At 43.3% G+C, this 22,980-nt stretch overlaps 1 protein-coding gene and 1 long non-coding RNA gene across 2 annotated transcripts in view; one reads left to right on the top strand and one right to left on the bottom strand.

Moving 5' to 3' along the window:
• The first annotated feature begins 269 nt into the window (after positions 1-269).
• On the top strand, positions 270-6,878 carry LOC108803719. Its single transcript, XR_001942296.1, has 3 exons — positions 270-1,268; positions 6,702-6,704; positions 6,868-6,878. It is a non-coding gene; the product is annotated as an uncharacterized LOC108803719 (long non-coding RNA).
• Positions 4,279-22,980, bottom strand: part of FKBP1B (FK506 binding protein 1B) — a 56,504-nt gene continuing 37,802 nt past the window's right edge. The window contains exons 3-4 of the mRNA XM_018575533.1: positions 14,621-14,733; positions 4,279-4,428 (exon numbers count right to left, since the gene is read on the bottom strand). Of these exons, the coding sequence (XP_018431035.1) occupies positions 4,300-4,428; positions 14,621-14,733 (242 nt within the window). The 3' untranslated portion in view covers positions 4,279-4,299. The remainder of the gene's footprint in view (positions 4,429-14,620; positions 14,734-22,980) is intronic.

Raw genomic sequence — 22,980 nt, 5'->3', positions numbered from 1 at the left:
GCTATGAAGTATAACTTCACTCTTTTATATATGCCCTGTGATTGGCCATCTGCCCACCTAATCAAACTTCCTAATTGTAATTCAGACCTCGGGCAAAACTAGCTCCCATTTCAACTGGTCTGTACAGGGCATGACAGTGGCCATCACCTCCTTAGCTGCAGCAGCAAGCACAGCCATAGGAAATGTTCGCTTTCTTGGGCAAATGCACCGAGCTATAGCCTGGCCGGCTCTCTAACCAGAGAGAAATAAATACACCAGACACGTTATAAAACACAAGGTTTTTCATAAAATTTATTGTTTTGTTTCTTATATATATAGATCTGTATATAGGTACTTAAAGGAGAGGCTTTGTTTTGATCAGCAGCAAGCAAGACGTACAGGTTTGAGTTGGTGTGGTACGGCAGGTAACCCTTCGCTAATGCCCATTTGCGCGTTGAGTCGCGCACAGATTTTTCCCGAGCACCTCCTTTCTTAAGTGTACTGTAAGGCAGTGGGTTTATTTATACGTTTTCTACTTTTAAAACAAGAGTATTTGATTTATTCTTAGTGTGAGTTATGTCACATGCAAATAAAAATGCCTTGCCTCCAGCCAGCACTGCAAAGCTTCGGCAAAATATCATTGACGCGTGCCAGTCTCAAGCATAGCATGAGGGCAGCCATTTTGTAAGTGGAACCAAGTCGTCCTGAGAAAGCAGCTTATCGATTTGAAATAGAAATATATGTGACATCAAGAAGGCAGGAAGTAATAGCACTGGTGCTATTTAAAGTGGTCTAAATACTTGAAATGTGCCTGAATTTTCCCTGAATGATTCTGAATAGTTACTGTATGCAACAATTCTACCTCCAAAAGCTTACAAAATGGCTGCCTTCACGGTGCTTAACTAACATGCACACTTTTCTCCATCTGGAAGTCAATCATAAAAAAAAATTTACAACTTATTGTGTGTGTTATAGCCAGAGTAGCAGACTTTTTCTTTGTGTGTTGGTGTAGTTGAGCGTTTTTTTTTTTTTAATTTGCTTATCTTCCTGGGAAGCAATAACGTTTTAAGCGTCAAGACAAAAAACACAGACACAACTTTAGAAAGTGAAATGACAGTAACAGCAATGAAGGCTCCCTGTATAAGGAGCAATGAAAACATTTGTCATTTTTTTTTCTCCCTTTAGGCTGAGACTAAGATCTGGGAAGATACGTTGATGATTAATTTTTAAAAAACAGAACTTAAGTTATCCATAAGGCTCTTTAAAGAGGCAGTTCCTGGAACACCAAAGTGGAGGAATAAAAAAAAAACAAAAAACAACCCCCCCGCCAAAAAAAAACTTGGATAAGCCTTCATATCTTAAAAATACTACAGATATTTCTCCGGAGAGTAGATGGCCACCAGGCATCTGACACCCCCACATATACAAGCTTGCTACCCAACAGGGCCATATGGGGTGTCTGTCTACCATACATGAGTGTAGCTTTGCACCAGTTCTAGTTAACTTTGCTCATTGGCTGACCCACTGATACTTGCTTCCCCCCAAAATTCCCAGTGCTGCCAGATATGGGAAAGCATGTGACCTCCACCCACAGTGCAGTGCTTGGCCCTTGTAGCCAATCTCTGAGCACTATCACGTGGTGAAATTAAGGGGACACTGTCAGTTGCTATAATTTGGGGCAGCTGAAAGAGCGGTGGGGGAGCTCTATGAAGAAGAGTATGAGTTGGTCAGGGTGGAGGCTTTAAAGAGTCTGTCACAGACTCTTCACCCAAGTTCATACATTAAAGCCTAGTTAATAAGGCCCATTAGCAATTTACAAAATTTTGGAACCTTAGAAACCAACTAGTAATAATCTCATATTATTGTGACCGTCTTGGACTGAATATAGGTTAAATCTGATTGGCTGCTGTAGTTCGATCATTGCCCCCTGCCTTTCCTGGTTACATAAGCATGTTTCTCACTCACATATGGCATTAATGGTGCAACTTTATTCCAAAACTGTGGTGTCATGCACAATTTTGCATTTTCCTGCCCCAGTGAGCTCAGCTCTGTCCAACTAAAGGCGAGCAAGGGCAAGCTGGAAACACCAAAATAGAAGGTTGAGTTATCAAAACAATAGAGGTTTTGCTTTACATTACTGTGACTGCAAAACCAATATATAAGAGTTTTTCATTTTTGCAAAAAGCTAGAGAGGAGGGGATTTAGCAAATAAAATTACTTTAAAAACAAAGCTGGCAAAATGTAGAGCCACATACTGCTTCCAGCAATGTAAAAAAAACTTTATTAAATCAAGCAACAGAGACACTCCACCAGCTCCTCACCTTGACATGTTTCACACCTAGTGGGGCTTAATTGTAGAGTTGTCGTCTCTCTACTGCTGCTTGTCCAATAAATTTAAGCGCAAAGCTTTGCCGGCACCCACAACAGGAGAACTGTGTAGGGTCCTTGAGCGGGAATCTGGATATGAGAGTAAAAGTAAAAAAAAAAAAAAGGTCACCTAATTAAGCAACACAATAAATCCTGGTGTTCTGAAACTGCCTCTGTAAGTTGCCAGGAACAGGACTACTTAAAAGGCCCCGTACACACTGCTTGAAGTGGCAACAGACAGCACTGCCTATTTGGCATACCATTTATAGCATCCTGACCATACGTTGTGTCCTCAATCATTGACTCTTTTAATGCAAGCTCAGATCTAAGTCTCTGTTTTAGCTGGCCCAGTCTTTGTAAAGCATCACTCCACCCGCGTACTGGTGGACAGTGGTGGACTAACTCAGCCATCATATTTGTGCATGTCTCTGGGATTCCAGATCTGTGGTGGGGTCTCAATCCCACTGCACCAGGAAGTCTCAAGGTTGCCTGTGGCGGTATCTGTAATGTAAAACAAACCAACCATACAGTTGGAAGAATACAAGTCCTCTCATAGTGACCAAGGGTGAGCAGAGATAAGGCGCTGCACCATTAACTTTCTCTAGTCAAATAGGAGCAAAATTTGGGTCAGATGGCTCTTCACAAAATGGAAGGCCCTTTTAGATCTTTTCACAACAAGGATTTCCAGACCTGTCTGAGAAATAGGATTGTGACCAGGGGCTTTAAGTTTAGATGCCATCAGTGTTTTATTCATTGCTGAAGCCCTGATGAAAGGGAATTCCTGACCCCAAAATGCCTATTATGATGATGGCAGTCAACAGGGGATGCAGAGATAGCACAGCACGAGTATTCCAAAACTATAATAAATCTTCTCCAATCATCAAGGTCTTCTCAAAACAGAGGCATCATCATTTAAATGACTGATCTTTTAAAACTCACGCCTGGTGCATTTCATGGTCAAGATGCTTTAAAGAGCTGAAGGGTAAGGCAACTCCATCTGCCACAAGCAGTATGTACAAGGTCTAATTGTAGTGATCTCATGACCTAGGACAGGCTAGATGCTGTAATGATCTCATGACCAAGGACAGGCCAGATGCTGGATACATTCATAAGTGATCACAAGCTGTGATTTTGTGCTGAAATTGCAGGATATTTAAAGTCTGGTCTGCGAATGGCCAACGGTCTAGAAACCTAGGGTCCCCTTGTCTCTTTAATGTCTTTCAGCTCATCTCTATACAGTTAATGTGTGGAATGTATGTTGGCTGGCAGAAACTTCATCATTATAAAGTCTGGGACCATTGAAAACTGATCCCCTAAATGTAGTATTTGGTGCTTTCTGTCTACCAGGCTTCTTTATTAAGGCAGTGTAAACCGCAATGACTGCATGGCACTGCACTGCAACTAATCAGACCAATTTTCATTAACTGCTATAGGCTGCTGAAATTCAATCTCTGCATTTTGGTACTGCATGAGCTTACACTGTAGAAATAATTCAGACCTTCAGTATATAAGTGCAGCCATCACATTTGTCCAACAAAAGGAGCCATTTTGTGTCTTGAATGGACATTCAAGCTTAGCAATTCACTGGTCATATCACTAAGCCACAACATGGCTACTTCCCCTATGAACGCATGGCTGGTACACTTAAATTATCCAGTATCATTAATAAAAGAGACGTGACCTACATAGGTTGACCGAGGATCACTTAAAAGCAGTCCTGTTATGATGGTTGTCCCCTTTTGCTGTCAGAGAAGGCTGGATTTCAAGCCACTACAGTCTCCTCTGGCAGAGCTGGGGGGGGGGGGGGGGTACTGTGACGTAACTGGTCACCCCACTGCTGAAGCAGTCCTTCTTTATCATACTGACTTCTCCAGCAGTGAAGGTAGTGTCAGTTAAAAGGAAGAGGAGGATGATGGTTTTGGAGATCTTTTGTCAGCCTGCCCTGCTACACATTCATTCGATCTTCAGCAGCTCCACATCGAAGATCAGAGTAGCGTTGGGGGGTATGACTCCTGGGTGTCCCGTGGCTCCATACGCTACGTCAGGTGTGCAGGTTAGTTTTGCTCGCTGGCCCAGGCTCATCTGGAGATGGAAAGGAGAGAGTGGTTTATAACTATGCAATCTCAATAGAGTTTACCATTCACGCTTAAGGTTAGTAATCATACAGGGTGTCCCAAATGTCTGGATCCATTGGAACAATGTAATGAAAAGTGTTAGCACAGCAAATGCTCAAATGAATGGCCTTAAACCCTTTGACACTTGTGCTAATGCTGAATACAAGACTGGTACGGTTGTTCGGTTGATTTCCATTTGGGTTGTTCTCAGACCAGTTACATGCATTGCACCAGTTGACACCTTTAAGATGAAATGACGCTTCATCACTGTAAATCCGCATACATTTCTGCTGTTCTAAGGACTACTCAAAATGTTCCATACACCATTCTGTGTCATCACCATTCAGTTCCTGGATGAGCGGCACTCTATAGGGATGGAAAAGACGGCTTCTAATAATGGGATACTTGTACATCCAGGCTTTTGGCATACCATGTATATCAGGGGTAGGCAAACTCCGGCCCTCCTGCTGTGGTGAAAAACACAAATCCCATCATGCATCTACCTCTGGGAGTCATGCCTGTGGCTGTCAGTCTTTAAATGTGTAATGGGATTTGTAGTTGCATCACAGCTGGAGGGCCGTAGTTAGCCTACCCCCCTTCCCATCTATGGTAATGTCTCCCCAGGAACTCCAGCACTCATGCTATTTCGTGCACACAGGTTGTCAACATCGCAGCAGGTTATCAAAGTAATTACGCAACTAAAGATGTGGAAAACAAACTGGTTACTTAGTTCAGGGGGCCAGGCAGGAAAGAGAAGTGCATTTATCCTTGAAGACTAATAACATTTTACACGCTACATGTTATGTTCTGGAAAAGTTCTAGCCTTGCTTGTTCCATGCAGAGAATACCAATCTATCTCCTCCACAGCCACAGATCTTCAGCCTAAAGTCTTGCTCTACCTCAGAGACAGTTAATGCTGAACCTCAGATATGCAATAGTTTGCATACTTGCATAGGTCCAGGTTGGCCCAATCGAAGGAGGCATTTGCCATACCTCATCGGACCCTGGAGATAATGTACAGCACTGTAGTAATCAGAGCTACTACAGTGTTGCCCGCTGCTTTCACCTTTGCTTTGGAAACACAAGGGGAAGCTTGCTTGGTGCAGTGGCCATTCAGAGAACACTTAGTATTTTTTTTATCAATAAGTACAAGGCGTTTTCTGATTGGATGAGGGGCAGATTGTGATGTCACCACCCCTCATCCATTCAGAAAATGCCTTGTATTCATTGATAAAAATACTAGACAATCCCTGGAATGGTTGCTGTGCCGAGTGAGCAACCCCCTGTGTTGCTCGCTTGGCACAGCAGCCATACAGGGAAAGCTGCTCAGCACAGCGCAGTACTGGAACCTGGAAGGTCACTGCAAAGCACTGAAGCAGCTCAGGATCTCCACCGGCTGATCAGGTATGGCATGTGCTGTAGATCCTCAAATCATCTCTGAATTGGTGGTGACACTGTCCTTCCTTCTGGAGGGGGGCTACTTTTGCTCCCCATGGTCCCTGTGTGTGTTGTAAGGTAGTCACTGCTCCAAGCTCACTCCCGGGATGGACTACAATCTCAATACAAACGAGTTACCGTAAATAAACATGACATTGTAGTCCATCACAAGAGTGATCTTGGAGCGGTGACTACTTTACAACACACACAGGGACCATGGGGAACAAAAGTAGTCACCCTCCAGAAGGAAGGACAGTGTCAGCACCAATTCAGAGATGATTTGAAGATCTACAGCCGAGTGATACACAAATAAGGTACTTGAATGTATTTTTAAGAGTTAACAAGTTTAGTGTCATTTTATATAAATTATCTTGCAGCCCCAAATCTACAGAAAAGTAGAAACAAGGTGCTTGCAAAGTAGAAACTAAACCTTGCAATGCCACAGTGTCCACAAACACATACAGCTCCCGTCAGAGGCATTTCAGGAATGACATGGAGTCTGTGTCAGCAGCAGTGAGACTGGATTATGAGAAAAGTGGGATGAAAATAAACAGAGACGGAGGGGGTCGTAAAATCTTCTGTATTAACATTTAAAAATAGCACCGTCATTTATAAATCTGCCACTTTAGGTAACGGCAAGCGGGTACATGTCTGTAAATATAGACGATAAATGACTGAACCTCAGTTACAAGTATAAAAAAAAAGCATCTCCGAGAGCTGCAGGCAAGAGATATGCATTACAATGACCTGACACAGAAGACATAACAAAATTGGTGTCTTGTTTTCCCGTATAAGCTGCATAAGAATGTGCTTTCATTTTTATGGGACATGGACATGGTTGCCAAGTCTACTCTTCACAGTTTACAAGAGGTCCATAAATTCAAATAATTTTATGAAAGGAATCCCTGTTAGATTTTACTCAGAAGTCACTAAAATGTATCATGCAGGCAAAACTTTAGATGCAGTGGAGAAGGGTGAGAACTTTGGTCAGTTTTTGCTACTCTGTGACCCCATCGGGAAGACTGTCCTTACTTTCTGTACTGGTGACAGCATGAGAGTAAAATGATGGGCAAGAATCTCTGCCAGGTTTCATTACCTCCCTAGCTTATGTTGAGATTTCCCATACTTCCTGTCCTTGTGACAACATTGTCCCTGCGACTGAAGTAAATAAACGGGTCTTACCCTTTTCCACTCTATCAAAAAAAAAAAAAGAAGACTTTGTGGCTGAATGGACAGACACTTAAAGTAACACTAAACTCAGGAGTTAAATCTTAAAATTGCATTCAAGTACCTTAAAGTGACATTAAACCCTAAGATTTTTTAACATAAAACAATACTGTAATGGGCGCCTTACTGTAATCCATGGTTGTTTCCCTTCTCTTTGCTGCTCTTCCTTTTAAATCTGTATCTGTTCTCATGCTGGGCAGAACTTCTGTTTTGCAGCAGACTGCCTTGTCTCAGGAATGGATACATGGTGTCTGTGTGTACGTTTCTATAGGCTTGTAACCTGAGCCAGCACTACAGGAAGAGGCCCTGAGCTGCAAAGGGAAGTTCTTCCCAAGCATGAGAAGACATGAGGATTTAAAAGGAAGAGCAGCAAAGAAAAGGGAAACAACCATGGATTACAGTAAGGCACGCATTACAGTATTGGTTTATGTTAAAAAATCTGAGGGTTTAATGTCACTTTAACTTTAAAAAAAATTTTTTTTTTTATTTGTGTATCACTCGGCTATAGATCCTCCAATCATCTCTGAATTGGTGCTGACACTGTCCTTCCTTCTGGAGGGGGGCTACTTTTCTTCCCCATGGTTCCCTTGTGTGTTGTAAAGTGGTCACCGCACCAAGCTCATGCCTGTGATGGACTACAATCTCATATTTGGTTTACTAATTTGTATTGAGATTGTAGTCCATCACGGGAGGCAATTTTGAGATTGATCTCCTGAGTTTAGGGTCACCCTAAAGTTTATAGTGATTTTGCCCATAAAACCCATGTGGAAACAAGAGAGCCCCATTGCAGACATTTCATACTCACCGTTCCTGGTGCCCGCACTGCCAACCTCTGCTGTAGTCCAGAGAAAGTTCTGTTTGAAGAAGCTGCAGAATCCGACACTTTCAGAAGTGTCAGATTCCTGGTGCTCCTGCTGTTTCTCAGTGCATTGATCCACTGGCCTGTGTCTTGTAGGGACATAAATGGTGGAGGAGAGAACCACAGAATGCAGTGGGGAACAAGGAAGTGTCTGGCCCTACAGCTATCCTTGACTACAGCAGAGATTATCGGCATGGGCACCAGGGTAGGGGAGTATTTGATGTCTTCTTTACAGGTGGCTCTACTTTGCACTTCGATTTTAGCAACATAGTTGCTTCACTGATGCTTCTCAAGTGGTACATTACATTTTCAAAGCCCTCCCCAGAACCATACTTTGTTTTTCTTAATGGTGGCTTTTATGTGTGGTTGAAGACGCTATTTTATAGAAACAAACGTTGTGCTCTGTGAGAATAAACTTCAACTTTTCCAAATGTCTACAATCCAAATTCAAGACATTTTCTGTGGCCATCTTCAGGCTGGAGCTACCATGCGACCCAACCGGACTTTATGTAGTCAGGTTGTCATGGCGAGTTCCATAGTTAGGTGCCTTTATCCGGTTAATATCTGATGACTTGGAAGCATATTTATAAAGCAGATAATCTGAATTTTAGAAACATTCTCTGCAGGTGAATCATTCAGGTTCATGTGTTTTTAATGGAAGCGATTGATTTTCCACTGGAGAATGTTTGGTGACAGTCACATTTACCGATTTATAAACAGACTCTTCGGAGTTTCCTGAACACACAAATGTCTCATGTATAATTCTTGGATGTGGATTTCCATCACCATCGGGCTCAAATTGTGAAAGAGTGGTTCAGGGAGCATGAGGCATCGTTTTCACACATGGATTGGCCACCACAGAGTCCAGACCTTAACCCCATTGAGAATCCTTGGGATGTGCTAGAGAAGACTTAACGCAGTGGTCCTACTCTCCCATCATCACTACAAGGCTTTGGTGAGAAAAGAAATGAATGCAACTCTGAATGGAAATAAATGTTTAAAGGTCCCCCCCCCCCTTACTATTGCTTCCCCCCACTCACCCCCAAAAAAATGAAAAATTCTTCTTCATTACCTTTATTGGCCCTTGTTATATCAACTTTAGGCACCACATTCACAAAATGCTTTTATAATCTCCTTGGGTTCCAATTCCTTTATGAGGGTCTATGGTCCCACTGTTATACACAATTATACCTGCCAACTTTGTTGCTTTAAAGCAAAGAAAAATACCCACTGTGGTGTGGAGCAATCATCACTAGGGAAGGGAGGGCGGGCAGGGAGGTAAATGGCAGGGCAGGAGAGGTCTGTGTTCTTGGTAATACACCAGATTAGAAGTAGGCAGGGCTGACACCACATGCTTAGAAATTCAGAGCCGTGCTGGTGGTACATAGTTGCACAACAATCAGCTTTCTCTGACAATTATATGTGCCGACGCTGCCAACTAGGATGAGTATAAATCAAAGAAAAATGCCCATTGTGATGAAACAGAGCGATCACCACCTCCCATGGCACTGCCCATGGTGATCACTGTGAACCGCATGAATACATTATTATTGGGACTGCCGACAATGTGTAATGAGACTTGTAGTTTGAGTACAACGATGCACATGACTGCAATACATGTGCACTGTTATACTCCATGGCTGGAAATGGAGGTAATACAGGAGCAGTGGAGAGCATGTGGAGGAGAAATAGGTTGGGTGTCTATGGTGTTTAAAATAAATGAACTTCTATTTATGTATTGTTTCTATTATTTTCTACATTTTATCTTTAAACTATTTGATCTATTCTTTATTTCTGTCTATCCACTCCATATGACTAAGTCAGTCTTCTTCCTCCTATTTTCTTATTTCCTATCTCAATAGAATTGAAGTTGTTAATGCTCCCAACATGTTTTGCCACATTAGTGGTTTTCTCAGGGAGGAAAAAAGCGATACATAGTAATGTGCTGGGAAAGGCGCTTTTTTCCCCCCAGACTATTTATTTACATGGCTGAATTCTGTATAAAGCTGTAAACATCTAACGTAGCCCTGCAGAGCTGCAGATAGCCATAGACTGCAGGGACCCGATTAGAACACGAGATGGAGCACAGCGGAGAGAGACGCAGGCACAAGTCTCCTAGGATTTACCAGCTATGCAGCTGTCACCGTCTGAAAGACACACATAATAATGTGGAGCTGAATAAGCAATGATCGCTGACCCAGTCAAGACAGGCAAATGGCTTTTACAAATATTGCTCATTACTAAAAATAAACTTTCATTTCTGTTTCCAACGAGCGGTAAGGGAATATTTAAATGTCACGGTGAACCAGCTCTGAGCCTCACTGGGGAACCTGATTCGATATTGTGCAAAGAGAACTAGGACACGATCTGATGACATTATACCGGTTCTATGTTAAAGCTGAAGTAAAAACAAAACAGAATTAACTTCACTATGTATAAACTAATAAAAACCTTAACATGTCTGTAAACAAAAACACTATTTTATTGTTAATAATAACAATAATATTAATATTATATTGTTATAACTCTAAATATTATTATAGTGCATATAATTGCTGACTTTTTTTTAAATATTACTTTTACTATTTTAAGTAAAATACCTGGTGGTGATCCTGTCAGTTCAATCCACCTTCCTTTCTGGGCATGCAATGCTCTGCCTATGCAGGTCCCCCCTACAGCATTGTCAGTCTCATATTACTTGCCAGACTAATGGACATCATGTCTGCGCACAATGAGGGACATTTATCAAGCAAATCAGTGTCACAGTTAGACACAAATCAGGCTGCCTCTCACTTCCTACAGTCTCTGCAAAAGGTTAACAGTGTAGTTGCGGGACCCTTGCGCCTGTATTCCTGGGCAGGTAAGTGCAAAGCATTTGCAGATTTAATTTTAAGGAAGAGACAGGCACATGATTAAAGGATAAGTACACCTATCCTTTAGGCCCCTTTACGGTGATGTCACTACTCCATCCCAATGCACATATAAAATACTTACCAAGTTGGCCTCAGTGGATTGTTTACATCCTCCAGAGCCTTGGTTCTCAACTGGTGGATCACGACACCATGTTCAGTGGGTCGCAGCGTGCCTTCCACTTTTCTAGGCAAGAGGCTTTTCAGCCTCCCCCTAGCGCAGCCCCCCCAATCATCACCCTTTCTCTCCCTCTCTTGCAGTGTTTCCTTACTGACTCTCCTTTCTTACCTGCCTCGCAACTTCTCTCATCTCTCTATTAGGCCTGTATGTATGTTGTCTATATGTTGTCTATCCATCTCTGGACCGCTTCCAACATATTTACACTCAGACCCACCAGTTGGCCTACTATATCCTAAATGCCACCAACCCACCTCCATGCTACACAAACCTATCGCATGAGACTGTGCAATTAACATATTGTACTAGTGTGAACGGGCCCTCAAAAACACTCACAGACATACACAACCACAAACACATTCTCTCGCACTCACATACGCTCCCAAAAAATGCTTTTTCTTTTTTTTTTTCTTCAAGATTCACCCAGTCTCCCCACCTTACGAGAACTGGAGTAGATCCTCAGCCTGGGGTCCAGTGTGGCCTGCTTTGCTGTAATGGAGCTCCATCCATATGTGCATTGCATGTACAGCTCCTTTGCACACCCTGTAGAGGTGGCAGGAGGCAGAATGTGATGTCACTCCAGTCCAGGCACCTCTACAGGGTACATGACGGAGCTGTGACGGATGGATGGATGGAGCTCCAGCACGGCTATACCCCAGCCCACCCCACCTCGAGTCGACACCGGGCAGCATATTTTGAATGGCTGCTCGGTGTGAGAACTGACAGTGCTGCTGCGACGGGGGGCGGCTGAGGAGCCTCTCATCTAGAAAAGTGGAAGGTATGCGGCGACTCTGAACACTGGGTCGCGACCCACTTTTGGGTCACGACCCACTAGTTGAGAAACAAGGCTTTAAACCAAATGTGACTGCTAATGCTATGCAAATGTTTCCATTGTTCTTCTCTGGTTTCCACTTGACATACTGTACATGCTTTGTCACCAATACATGCAAATACACAGAGACAGATACCCCTGTGTGTACGCTGTGGCTAGCTGTCTTATCGGCATCAGGGCCGGTGCACACCTAGGCGATTTATCGCGTGGACGAAATTGCCTGTCACGCGAAAAGGTGCAGGAGCTATTTTCGGGTGGCTGTTGCACATTTTGGGTCCCATAGACATCTCTATGCATTGAAAACCACACTGTTTACAAAGAACAGATGCGCGAGCGAAAACAGCTCAGCATCTGAACCGCCTCGGTGTGAACCTAGCCTAAAGGCACAGAAGAGCGCAATTGTTGCTCATGACAAAACATTTTCAGATATAACATTTATGGACAGCAGGGAAAGGTCTAAAACCTACAGGCAGCACTTGCTTGCAACAAGAGGACCACCGATAGCAAATCTATGCGGCCATTAGCACGTCTGGCTGTTAGAAGCACTAATTATTGAGAAAGATTTCTCGACCAAGATCACCATGTGAGCAGGGTCCAGTCTGTCCAAAAAAGGCAGAAGGATGAAAAGCAGGACTAAGACCAACGAAGAAGACATCTGCTCCATGTTTATGTTTGGTTCCATGCCTCCTATACCATGAGCCATAATGATGATTTCTAGGGATGCACCGATATATCGGCGCCAAACATATCGGTCGAAAATGGCACTTTTGGCATAATGGCGATACATCGGCGCATCCCTGGTTTCTTTTCTCCCCGCTGGGCGCTGCTCTGTGTTCCAGCGGGGGAGAAAAGAAAGTGACAGCCGGCCGAGCGCTGCGGGACGAGCGCTGTGAGCGGCCGGTGTCTTTCCTCCCACACCGCTCGGCCGCCTATCACAGTGCAGCAGAGCGGTGTGGGGGCGGAGACAGCGCTGTCACCGGAGGCTGGGCTCTCCTCTCTACACCCCTCGATCAGCCTCCTGTAACAGTGCGTCAGAGAGGAGAGCAAGGTACACAGCGATCGCTGAGTGTGTGTACATAATTGAGGATATGGTATGTTAACTATATCCTCAATTATGAATGAATGGGAGTGATCTGCATCACCCCCATTCATTCATAATTGTAGTTATAGTAAACAAACAATGTTCTCATGTTATCAATAAACAGGAACACTCAGAGGATTCCTGTTCATTGATAACAGGGGACACAGAAAAAGAGATTGAGGACTTTGTGTCCTAAATCTCTTTTTCTATTTTTAAAAGGGAAATATCAGGGCTCTGTTTAGACCCCTAATATTTCCCCAAAGCCCCTAAAAGTAAAGTAAAAAATAAAAATATTTAATAAAAAATGAATAAATAAAAAAAAATATAAAAAAATGTAAAAAGTTTATAAAAAATAAAATATTTAAAAAAATTGAAAAATATAAAAAACATTTTCGGTATCGGTTTCGGCCTGATATTTTTTTTAATTTCGGTTTCGTTTCGGTTTTAAAATTTCCATTTCGGTGCACCTCTAATGATTTCTATATGACCCGACACAAATCTGGGCAATTCAAAATTAAAATTCAGTCTAAAAATGCATGAGCAGAGGTTGCAATTAATAAAAGCCATAAGACATAACGATCAGTAGATCTAGAGATACGGGCTGAAGAGTTTACATGTAAATCTTGAGGTTGCCTGCTTAAAGCCCAGCTAAGGGTGGCAGTGATGTGGAGGCATTATATTTCCTTAAGGCCCCATTCACACGTAGCGATATATCGCGCGATTTCCGCCGCGATATCATGCATTTTTGCAGCGTGATATTGCGAGAAGTCGTCGGCTAATAATATTCAATGGAGCTGTCTTAGCTCCATGTCGCAAGTCGCTTCTACAGGACCCTTTTTTCGGCGGATTTTGCTTTTTTCTAATGGAGCCCGACGGAGAAGGTCGCGCTACCGTCGCTGGAACGTAGCCCCGAAAGTCGCGCTATCCCGGCCGCTGCAAAAGGTATGTCGCTACGTGTGAATGGGGCCTAAAGTTGGCTGTAGGTCAGCTTAAAAGCCAATCTCCGGGGAAAACAAAAAACTCCCCTTGCAGCAGGGCTCCCCCCGCACAGCAAGTGTTAAATGCTCAATTTTGCCTACCCATAACAAGCACGTACTTACCTGATGCCCTGTTCTGCCCGTGCCTACATCTTCTCCCTCATAATCTGGTTGTCATAGATCCTCTGCGGTACCCAGGACTGAGAGGACCGGCATAGCGGCTGCTCGAAGAGAGGAGGAGGAGAGATCAGTATTTCCCCCACCGCTTATCTCTCCCACTATTCTCTCTCTAAAGTCAGGTAGCCCCACTGCAAGGGTTAAGTTTCTATTTGCCCAGAGTTCTTATTTTTTTATTCTTTATTTTAGACACAAGTAGCAGAAGTATATTATCCATAAAGCCTGGACAGTAACAAGAGTGGAGTCATGGTATAAAAAACATTGGCAAAACCGCCATTGAATGGACATTGTAGAAAACATTCACAGTATGTAATGAAACAGGCGTGTAAAAAGGCAGTGTTAACAACTTTTTTTTCCAGAGTTCTTCTTTAAGGAAACCTCTGCTTAAACATTTGGTTTTATGCCGTGTTTGAATAGGCCGAGTATGTGGCAGGCTGACTAGCATACATAAAGGGTCACATAAAGAGACAAATATATTTATACCTGTCCGATGCCATCATCCCATCCTTTGATCACTTCCTGTCGTCCTAACCTGAACTTGAAAGGCTTGTTTCTATCCCTGGATGAATCAAACTTCTTCCCATTCTGCAGCATGCCTGGAGAACAAAATTTATGAGAAGGTCATAAATATTGCAGCATGACCAGTGCACAGTAAAAGTGTCAATACACATGCATATCATCTGCAAAGAAGGGTCATGTTAGATCAACCTTTCCCAAACTTTTCGCCATAGCAGAACCCTTGAAACAACCATATCTGTTGTTATGTCAAGGTAACTGGATGAAACGCCTTCAAGAAAAATACAGCAAGTCCAATCAGCTTTCTCAATTCAGAATGACTTGTACAAAAATGATCTGGGAAAAAATATGGTGAATGTCGCTTCAATCCACATAATCTGTTAATTAACCAGGTGTTGATTGTATTTGCATAATTAGAGTCTAGGAGGTGTCATTAACCTGCCCAGAGAGAGGTGTTAAAACAGCATTGTATGCGGCAGACAATAGATGTCTCGCCCCCTGACCTCTATTCAAGCTTGGCTTCCCTATTTTTACATAAATGGCCTCTTTCACACCTCTTTTAAACCAGTCCTCCTCCCTGTCTAGGATGCGTACTTGACGGTCTTCAAAGGAGTGACCTTTTTCCTTTAGATGTAGGTATACTGCCGAATCCTGACCAGAGGTTGTCTGCCACATACAATGCTGTTTTAACACTTCTCTGTGGGCAGGTTATTAACACCTCCTAGCTCCAATTATGCAAATGAAATCAACACCTGGTTGCGATTAACAGATTATGTGGATGGGGGCAACATTCACCATATTTATTCCCAGATAATTTTTGTACAAGTCATTCTGAATTGAGAAAGCTGGTCGGATGTCCAGTGAAACGTCTTCAAGAAAAATACAGCAAGTCCAGTTGCCTCGATTTATTTTTTTACAGATATACCATGACCTGGATAAATGAGAACCGTCACAGACCTTTGAAACAACTTTCAGTTCTCGGGAAAACCCTACTAAGAAATGATTATACCCTGAGTTCACTGAATATTATTGTAAACAATAAGCTGTATAAAGATTTAAATAGGAGAATAAAGAATGTGGCGTACCTTGGATGCTACCTGTTTTCAGTAATAATCTTCAAACTAAAAACATTTTTATGAAATGGTACTATATACAAACTGTGAAAATTGTGGTATCCCCGAACATTAGTAGTGTGTATAGAAACGATCCCTTATATTGGTAGTCCGTTAAATATTGCCCTCCTTGTACTAGTGATCTTTATAAGTGGGGGATCAATTCACCAATGCATACAGCTTAAAGGAACCCCTAGCAAACTCAGGAGGAACCCTAAGGTTTTACCGAACCCTCTTCGAGAAAGGCTGCCCCAATAACTGTTCCATGATGAGATGCCACCAACCTTCCCAATCAATGCATATCAGATGAACAGCCTGGATGATAATTCTTTCTTTGAAAGATCAGACCTAACAAGTGTTCATGAAAAAAAAAGAAAATGTATTGTCCCCTGGACAGCATAGGTGGCTGACGCCCCACTATTTGGTAAGACTTGGCCATCACTACTAAAGGCCAAACCAACTGTAGTATGTCTCCATTGGCCCGATCTCCAGTTGTGGGAGCAAGAGTGAAATGTGATAGCCTTTGTAGTGCTCTATTTATGGCTCATGAACTGGAATATGCAGGACAAGAAGCTTCAGTGCATACAAGACTGCTAATAAGCTTGTTATAATATCTGCTCTTGACTTCTAGGGATTCAACTGGGGAAGGTCCCCGGAAGTTCAGCGAGGTTGCAGGTGCTAGGTATATACAGTCAGTATACACAGTACATACTGACGGTCATATCAGCATGGCCGAATTAAAAACATGGGTGAGTAGAAGGAGATGGCCAGTACTTGAGTTTATGAGTACACGGCATCATCCGAGAATCTTGATCCATCGAGCTTGGAGTGCCTGTTCTGCCATCTTAACCATCTAAAACAATCACTCGTACAAGACTCGGTAGGACTAAGGAACCTTTTGCTTAAGGGTAGTAAGGCTTCATAAGCTGGCCATACACCACTAGAATTTTGTTCAAAAAACATTGTTGTCGGAACATTCATTTGACTTTCTAACAGTTAATGGGGACAAATCGATGATCAATTTTAACCATGGTGGCAAAAAAATTTGTTGAAGAAACAAAATTCTGACATTGAAGGTGTTTTTTGCTTGAGAAAGTCCATCAATTTCCAAAATCGAGTGTTAAAATCAAACTCAATTTCGTACGACATTCGTCAAGTCTCTGTTGGCAAATGTCCTGATGAGCTTTGTTTTTAATGAACATTCTTACAAAAATCTACCATTGTATGGCCAGCTTAAGAGTAGCATTTCATGAAGAACGAAGACCACATGCACACTTCGCCCACCATGAGGCATTAGGATTGGCTGGTGGGTCCACAGAATGTTCTTATCAGCCAAATTTTCCTGTTCATGTCAATGAAAGGGCGGAGGAGGGGATGAGCGGTAGCAGCAAGCAACACTGCTCTCAGCGGAACAAACTGGGGGAGTATTGGGGCACATGTTGTTTTCTTTGAAATCTTGTCTCCAGTTTCCTCCAGCGGCAGCTAGAAGCCACTTTTGTCTCCTATAGACATGAGCTGAAAACCTAGTGGCTGTCATCTTATGTGAGAATGCAGCGACTATGATGGAGTGCCTCCAGCTCCGAATCAGCCAACATGTTCAGCACACGGTTCTGTTTTTAGAAAGGTGGATGAATCACGTTTCAGCCGCTGTTAAGGTTTACACTGGAAGACGTTACAATATCCATCACTACGGCTATGTCAGATTTTCCGTCTTCTCTGGCTCCTGTCACCCGCTCGCAGCATCTGCTCTTCTCGCTACAAACCTGGAGGTCTGGCAGCCGCTGCTGGGAGCCGAGCCAGAGATCTTCCTGAGAAGCAGACTCTAAAATTTTCCATCAGGAAGTTCATGAACAAGCCATCTACAGTACTTGGGACCCCGTGCTCTACGGCGGGGATTCTCAACAAGGGTTATGTATACCCCGGGGGTGACCTATGTAAAAACGAAGTATTCTAATGTGCATTCAGAAACAAGTTGTGTGCATGGACTTCATGTTCCTCATCAAGTTCACGTTGGATGCCTGACAGTGCACGTTCTGTTAATGCATGAGCCTGTAAAAAGCATCCACGTCACTTTATTCTATAGAAAGTAAGCGGCATGATCCAACAGCTAACCACCCCACTGCCAGTATGCTTGGGAAATACCCATTAAGGGGCAAATATATATCCTGCCTTCCCACAAGGTAGTGCTTTGAGTAGGCAATCACCAGACCTCAACACTGTCACGTGATGGTACATAGCCCTGTGCGCCAAAACCAATTAATATCGAATGATCATTCGCCAAGTGTATGATGGCATTATTGAATGCTATGTCCAGACTTATTTGTATGAACATTTGTATGAAACTCTACCAGCATATGGCCATCTTTAGTTTCATCTTGCTCAGCCTCCATCACGCCTACTGAACTTTTCCATCATGGAGCAGCTAGACTTCAACCCATATCTCAAATGGTTATGATTGAGTGGGCTATGAGCTTTAAAATCCCAGCATGCATCGCCAACACTGAAGCTAGAACTTTGGAGGCACCGTCCTTGTACTTTTTATTAAAAAAGTGCAGAAAGCATATGATGCTGAAAACTACAATTTAGTAATTTAGTCTAATATAAAAAGTTAAAGAAGAACTGACCCTAGCAGTAGGGCTACCTATGCACTACAAGGGTTAAGTGCTCGTTTGGTCTAGGGGGCTCAAAGATTTACTCATCTGACCCTCAATCTTGCCCGGTTTCTAGACCGTTCCCTGCAGCCTCCTCTCCCCTGGGCTCCAGTGGTATAAGGACCTGTGGCATCAGGTCTTCTGCATGTCCATTGACTTGCATTAGATATTAAAACGCAGAGGGACATTCCATAGCTGCAGTGGAGCGGGACAGAGGGGAGCATATAAAACAGCTTTGCATACATGAGCACTTAAAGTGACAATGTCAAAAATGGTTTTCCCTCCCCCCAATGTTAATGTCAGCACTTACCCTAAATTATGTTTCTTAGTCCGACCATCTCGTCCATAGACTTACCTTGTGTCTCTCCTCACGTCTCGGCCGAAAATGTGATCTGCGCATGCGCCCGCCCCAAGATGCTTTGCGCCCGCACGAGATTTTTCCCATTTTCAGACGGGAGCGCTCGGGGAAGACACAGGTGGAGATTAATGAAGTAAAAGTCCTTTTTACTGGTACTCTAGGCATAAACTTGCATTTAACCCTTGCAGTGCAGGGGATGCACCACTGAAGAGCACCATACTGCTCATTCTATAAGCAGGCTTTGCTGTGTACTTAGTAGTGCAGCAAATTACTGCGCTTCAATGTTCCAATCACTCCAAATCTATGGACTTAAAGGGTCAGGCCATCTTACATAGGTGTGGAAGACTTGAGTGTTAAACCACATCACCCAAAAGGTGGACAAGAATACAGTAGGTGATACTGCAAAAGGTTGCACTACTTAAAGCCAATTTCCACCTTTGCAGAGGTATTTAAAAAAAAAAAAAAAAATTGCCAGCAATGTACACAGAGTATATTAAGCAGGCATATACAGTTGCTGTATATCAACACAGAAAATCAGCTTTCCTCTTTTTCTCATGAAAATGGCCGCCTCTGTGTTGTGCAAACAATCTGTGTTTATTACAACTGTGCTTTTCACCTCCTCATTCATTAGTATTCATAGTGGCACCCCCCCAGGACAGTGCATTGTGTGAAAAGGCAGAGCTGGTGTTTATTGATCGTGTTACACAGAATCACAGGGAAGGGGGCAGCTGTTTACAGACTGATTTACAATTTGACTCTGGTGTCAGACTGAGTTTCCTGTGTAGAATTTTTTTAATTTGTAGGATTCAGGTCTAATAGCATTTCATAAAAAAAATTAAGAAAGCCTGCAATGTGAGTCATGAAAATGTGCACATGTACACATCATCACTGCACCTCTACATCACTACATTAACTGCGAATCATTCACAAAAGGTGGAAATGGACATTAAAGCGATCTAAACCTGAACACAAAAATGTAATACTGTACATCAGTAATTTAGAAGGCATTGATTTATTAAACAGGCCCGGAGTGCCCTGAAATTCAGAGAACGCGGTCTGTCAAAGAACCGCTGACCGCGCACTATCTGCTGTCTTAAGCTGGATTACAGTCACCCTGCCTAAGGAGTGATGAGTGAGAACCAGCAGAACAAGTGGTCATAACCTGAGCATTGCATCATGGGAGTCCTGATAACAGATGGTACAGAGCAAAAGAGCGTCCCACTGGTGACAGCAAAGCCAAATAAACACTAAGCGGCATATTTATAAAGCATTCAATATGCCATTCACTGCAGGTGAATCAATCACTCATTTAAACAAATGGTGAAGGAAGATTCACCTGCAGTGAATGTCTGGCAAATGTCACATTCTCTGGTTAATACATATACTCCTAGGTCTGCCCATAGGAACATTTAGGCAGCGTCTCCTGTGTGATGGGGTACCTGTGCATATATAATACTTATAAATCACACAAAGGCAAGTACATAGGGGGATTTCCTCTGAACGGCAGTGCTGCAATGGAACATGGAGACGGCAGCAAGGCAATACCCTCCGCCTGGCTTCCTGATTGGCAGGAAAGCTGGTTCCATGCCGTTTGGCTGGGCTTCCTGATTGGCCGGGAAGCCGGCTGAAAGCCGATTGGCTAGGACCAAACAGCATGGATCCAGCTTCCCAGGCAATCAGGAAGGTGGGCGGCGTGTGAAGCCAACCCAGCTCCATGCTAGCAGAAGCACCGGCATCAGTACTCCGTATCGGCGAGTACTGAAAGATAAATATCGGTACTGGTACTCGTTACGGAGAAATCGGTATCGGTGCATCCCTAATAATATAACATCTCCAGTATGTAATCCTATTACAATGCTGATGTTATAACGGGAGAGGATATGCTGGGACTTTACAGCTCCTTTATTGCTCTATAATGGATTTCCAATTGAAAGATGAGAATGAATCCACAAACAATTTTTACCAGTTGGAGATGTCTGCACTGTACCTGCTAAAGCCACAATGAAAACTGTATTAAACCTGATTACGTGCATGGCCGTTCCTGCTGCTTGATCCACGACGGTGTAGACAAAGCGACTCATGATACAACTTTACAGGGATTCAGTCAAATCAGATTAATCCGCCGGTTCCTGTTGTACAATCCAATAAAACCGGCATAGGATGTATTGATGAAATGTGTGTAATTGAGACTTAATACAATTCAAGAGCACTTCAACTAGACTGTGAAATGGGTCCAATAACCGAGGGACGTGTAATGTCAGGACATTTCATCCTGAATACTGTCTGGTCTTTGAAATGGAGGTGATGTATATTCAAGTTAGAAATGGAATCTACTTAAAGCGAACCATCGCTCAACGTGATCTGATGGCAAGATCACAAAGCCTGCACCTAGAGGAGCATCTTAAGAACCCCAAAGCCTGGACCGCACAGTCATTCAAGTCTCTAGTCCACTACCTCTTGCCACAACTGTTAGTCCGGCCCCAGGGGACAGCTCTGGGTCAATCACGAGGAACCTTGTGCTGTCTCATAGGAGGGTGGCGAATCACATTGTCAGCTACACCCAGAAGTACCACGTATTCCATGTTGTTGGAGAATGGAGTGCGCAGAGCAAGAAGGCAAGTTTGTATTGCAAAGGGAATGGGCAAAGGAAAGGGTCACTTCAAAAGCAGGGCTGGACAAATCCCAGGAGCCGGGTCGTCAATGCTCTTTAAAATTTACAGCTGGCGCCACAATTTTGAGGTTTTCTCTATTTGCTGTCAATGGAGCTGGCTCCTACAAAATCCTGCTACCTCCTGCATTGGACAGACTGGTTCCTGAATTCCATAATAATTTGTCCACCTCTGCTTTAAAAAACAGGATATCCCAGAGACCTCACCTTCTGCTTCTTGAAATTGGAAGACTTGTCTGCAAAGAACTTGAGGGCAAGCTTCTTCTTAGACAGGTCCTTCCAGTGTCTCTCCCCCCTCCTCTGCAGTGGTCTAAGGTTCAGTAAATCATCATGTCCTTTACACAGTGTATCGGTGTCAGGACGCTGAGGAAGATTCTAATGCTGCTGTGGAGAAGGGGACAGGCTGAAGGGAGCACTGTGACAGCTGGCTGGCTTGGAGCTTCAGGTGAGTTAATCTTTGTTATTTTTGCCTCTAGACACAAAAGAGCACTTACCCCTTGCAATCTGGGGGTAGCCCCACTGCAGGGGTTTACAAAATGTTTTCCTGGAGTTCTTTAAGGGTTAAAATTTCTGCTTGGCTTCCCCTTCTTTGTAATATTAGGAGGGGCTGTAAGGGGCTAAAGGATTACAACCCTGGCTTCTGCCTTGAAATGTTAATGAGAGAAGCACAATCCTCAAATGTCAGTCCTAAGTCTTTCTCTAAGGACAGATCACTGAGAAGGTGCTCAGGAAAACCTGGAAACAGCCATGTTGCCTGCTGCCACAAAACATCTAACAAGGTAAGAAATAACGATTTTCCATTGTGTTGTGTGAATGGGAAACACAAACACATAGAGGGGTTTTCCCAAATTTGACTGCAATAGTGGAAATACACTTTAAAAGAGGAACTTCATAAAAGTAGTATCTGCATCTAATCTGACCAGCCACAGTTATAGGAAAACACTGCCCTTCCCGTGAAGGAAAAAAGCTGCATAGGGACTCCTAATAATCAGCAATACACTAGGCCACCAGCATACCAGCAGACCAGGTCTGAAAAAGAAAAGAAAAAATACAAATGCAAGAGGAAAGTCCTATATGCTCAATATATACTGTGTTTAGGTCTCTATAGATGTAGTGGCAGGGCTGGTGGGGGGTGGCAGACTCTGGCCCTCTAGCTGTGGTGAAACTACAAACCCCATAATGATTCTGCCTCTGGGAGTCATGCCTGTGAGAATCTTGCAATGCTTCATGGGACCTGCCAGAGTTTGCCTAACCCTGCTCTAACATCTTTACCTGTGACCATTTATATACCACTTCTCCTCACCAAATGTAAAGCTGGCTATACACTGGCTGCAGGGTTGAATGAGGAAACCCCTCAATTGGTCTATGGTATTTAGGGCTGCAACAACTAATCGACATAATCGATTATTGAAAAAGTTGTCAACTTTTTCAATAATCGATTAATCGGCTTCTGATTGGTTGGCCCTGTTCACGGCTCAACACACGCTGCGCGCCACACCTCCTCCCCACCTCACGCTCGCCGCTGCCAGACCTGCCCG

Source organism: Nanorana parkeri, unplaced genomic scaffold (assembly GCF_000935625.1).
Source record: "Nanorana parkeri isolate BGI_ZX_2015 unplaced genomic scaffold, ASM93562v1 scaffold53, whole genome shotgun sequence".
Taxonomy (NCBI): Eukaryota; Metazoa; Chordata; class Amphibia; order Anura; family Dicroglossidae; genus Nanorana; species Nanorana parkeri.
Note: the sequence above shows the minus strand (reverse complement) of the source record. Positions and strands in the feature narration are given on the sequence as shown.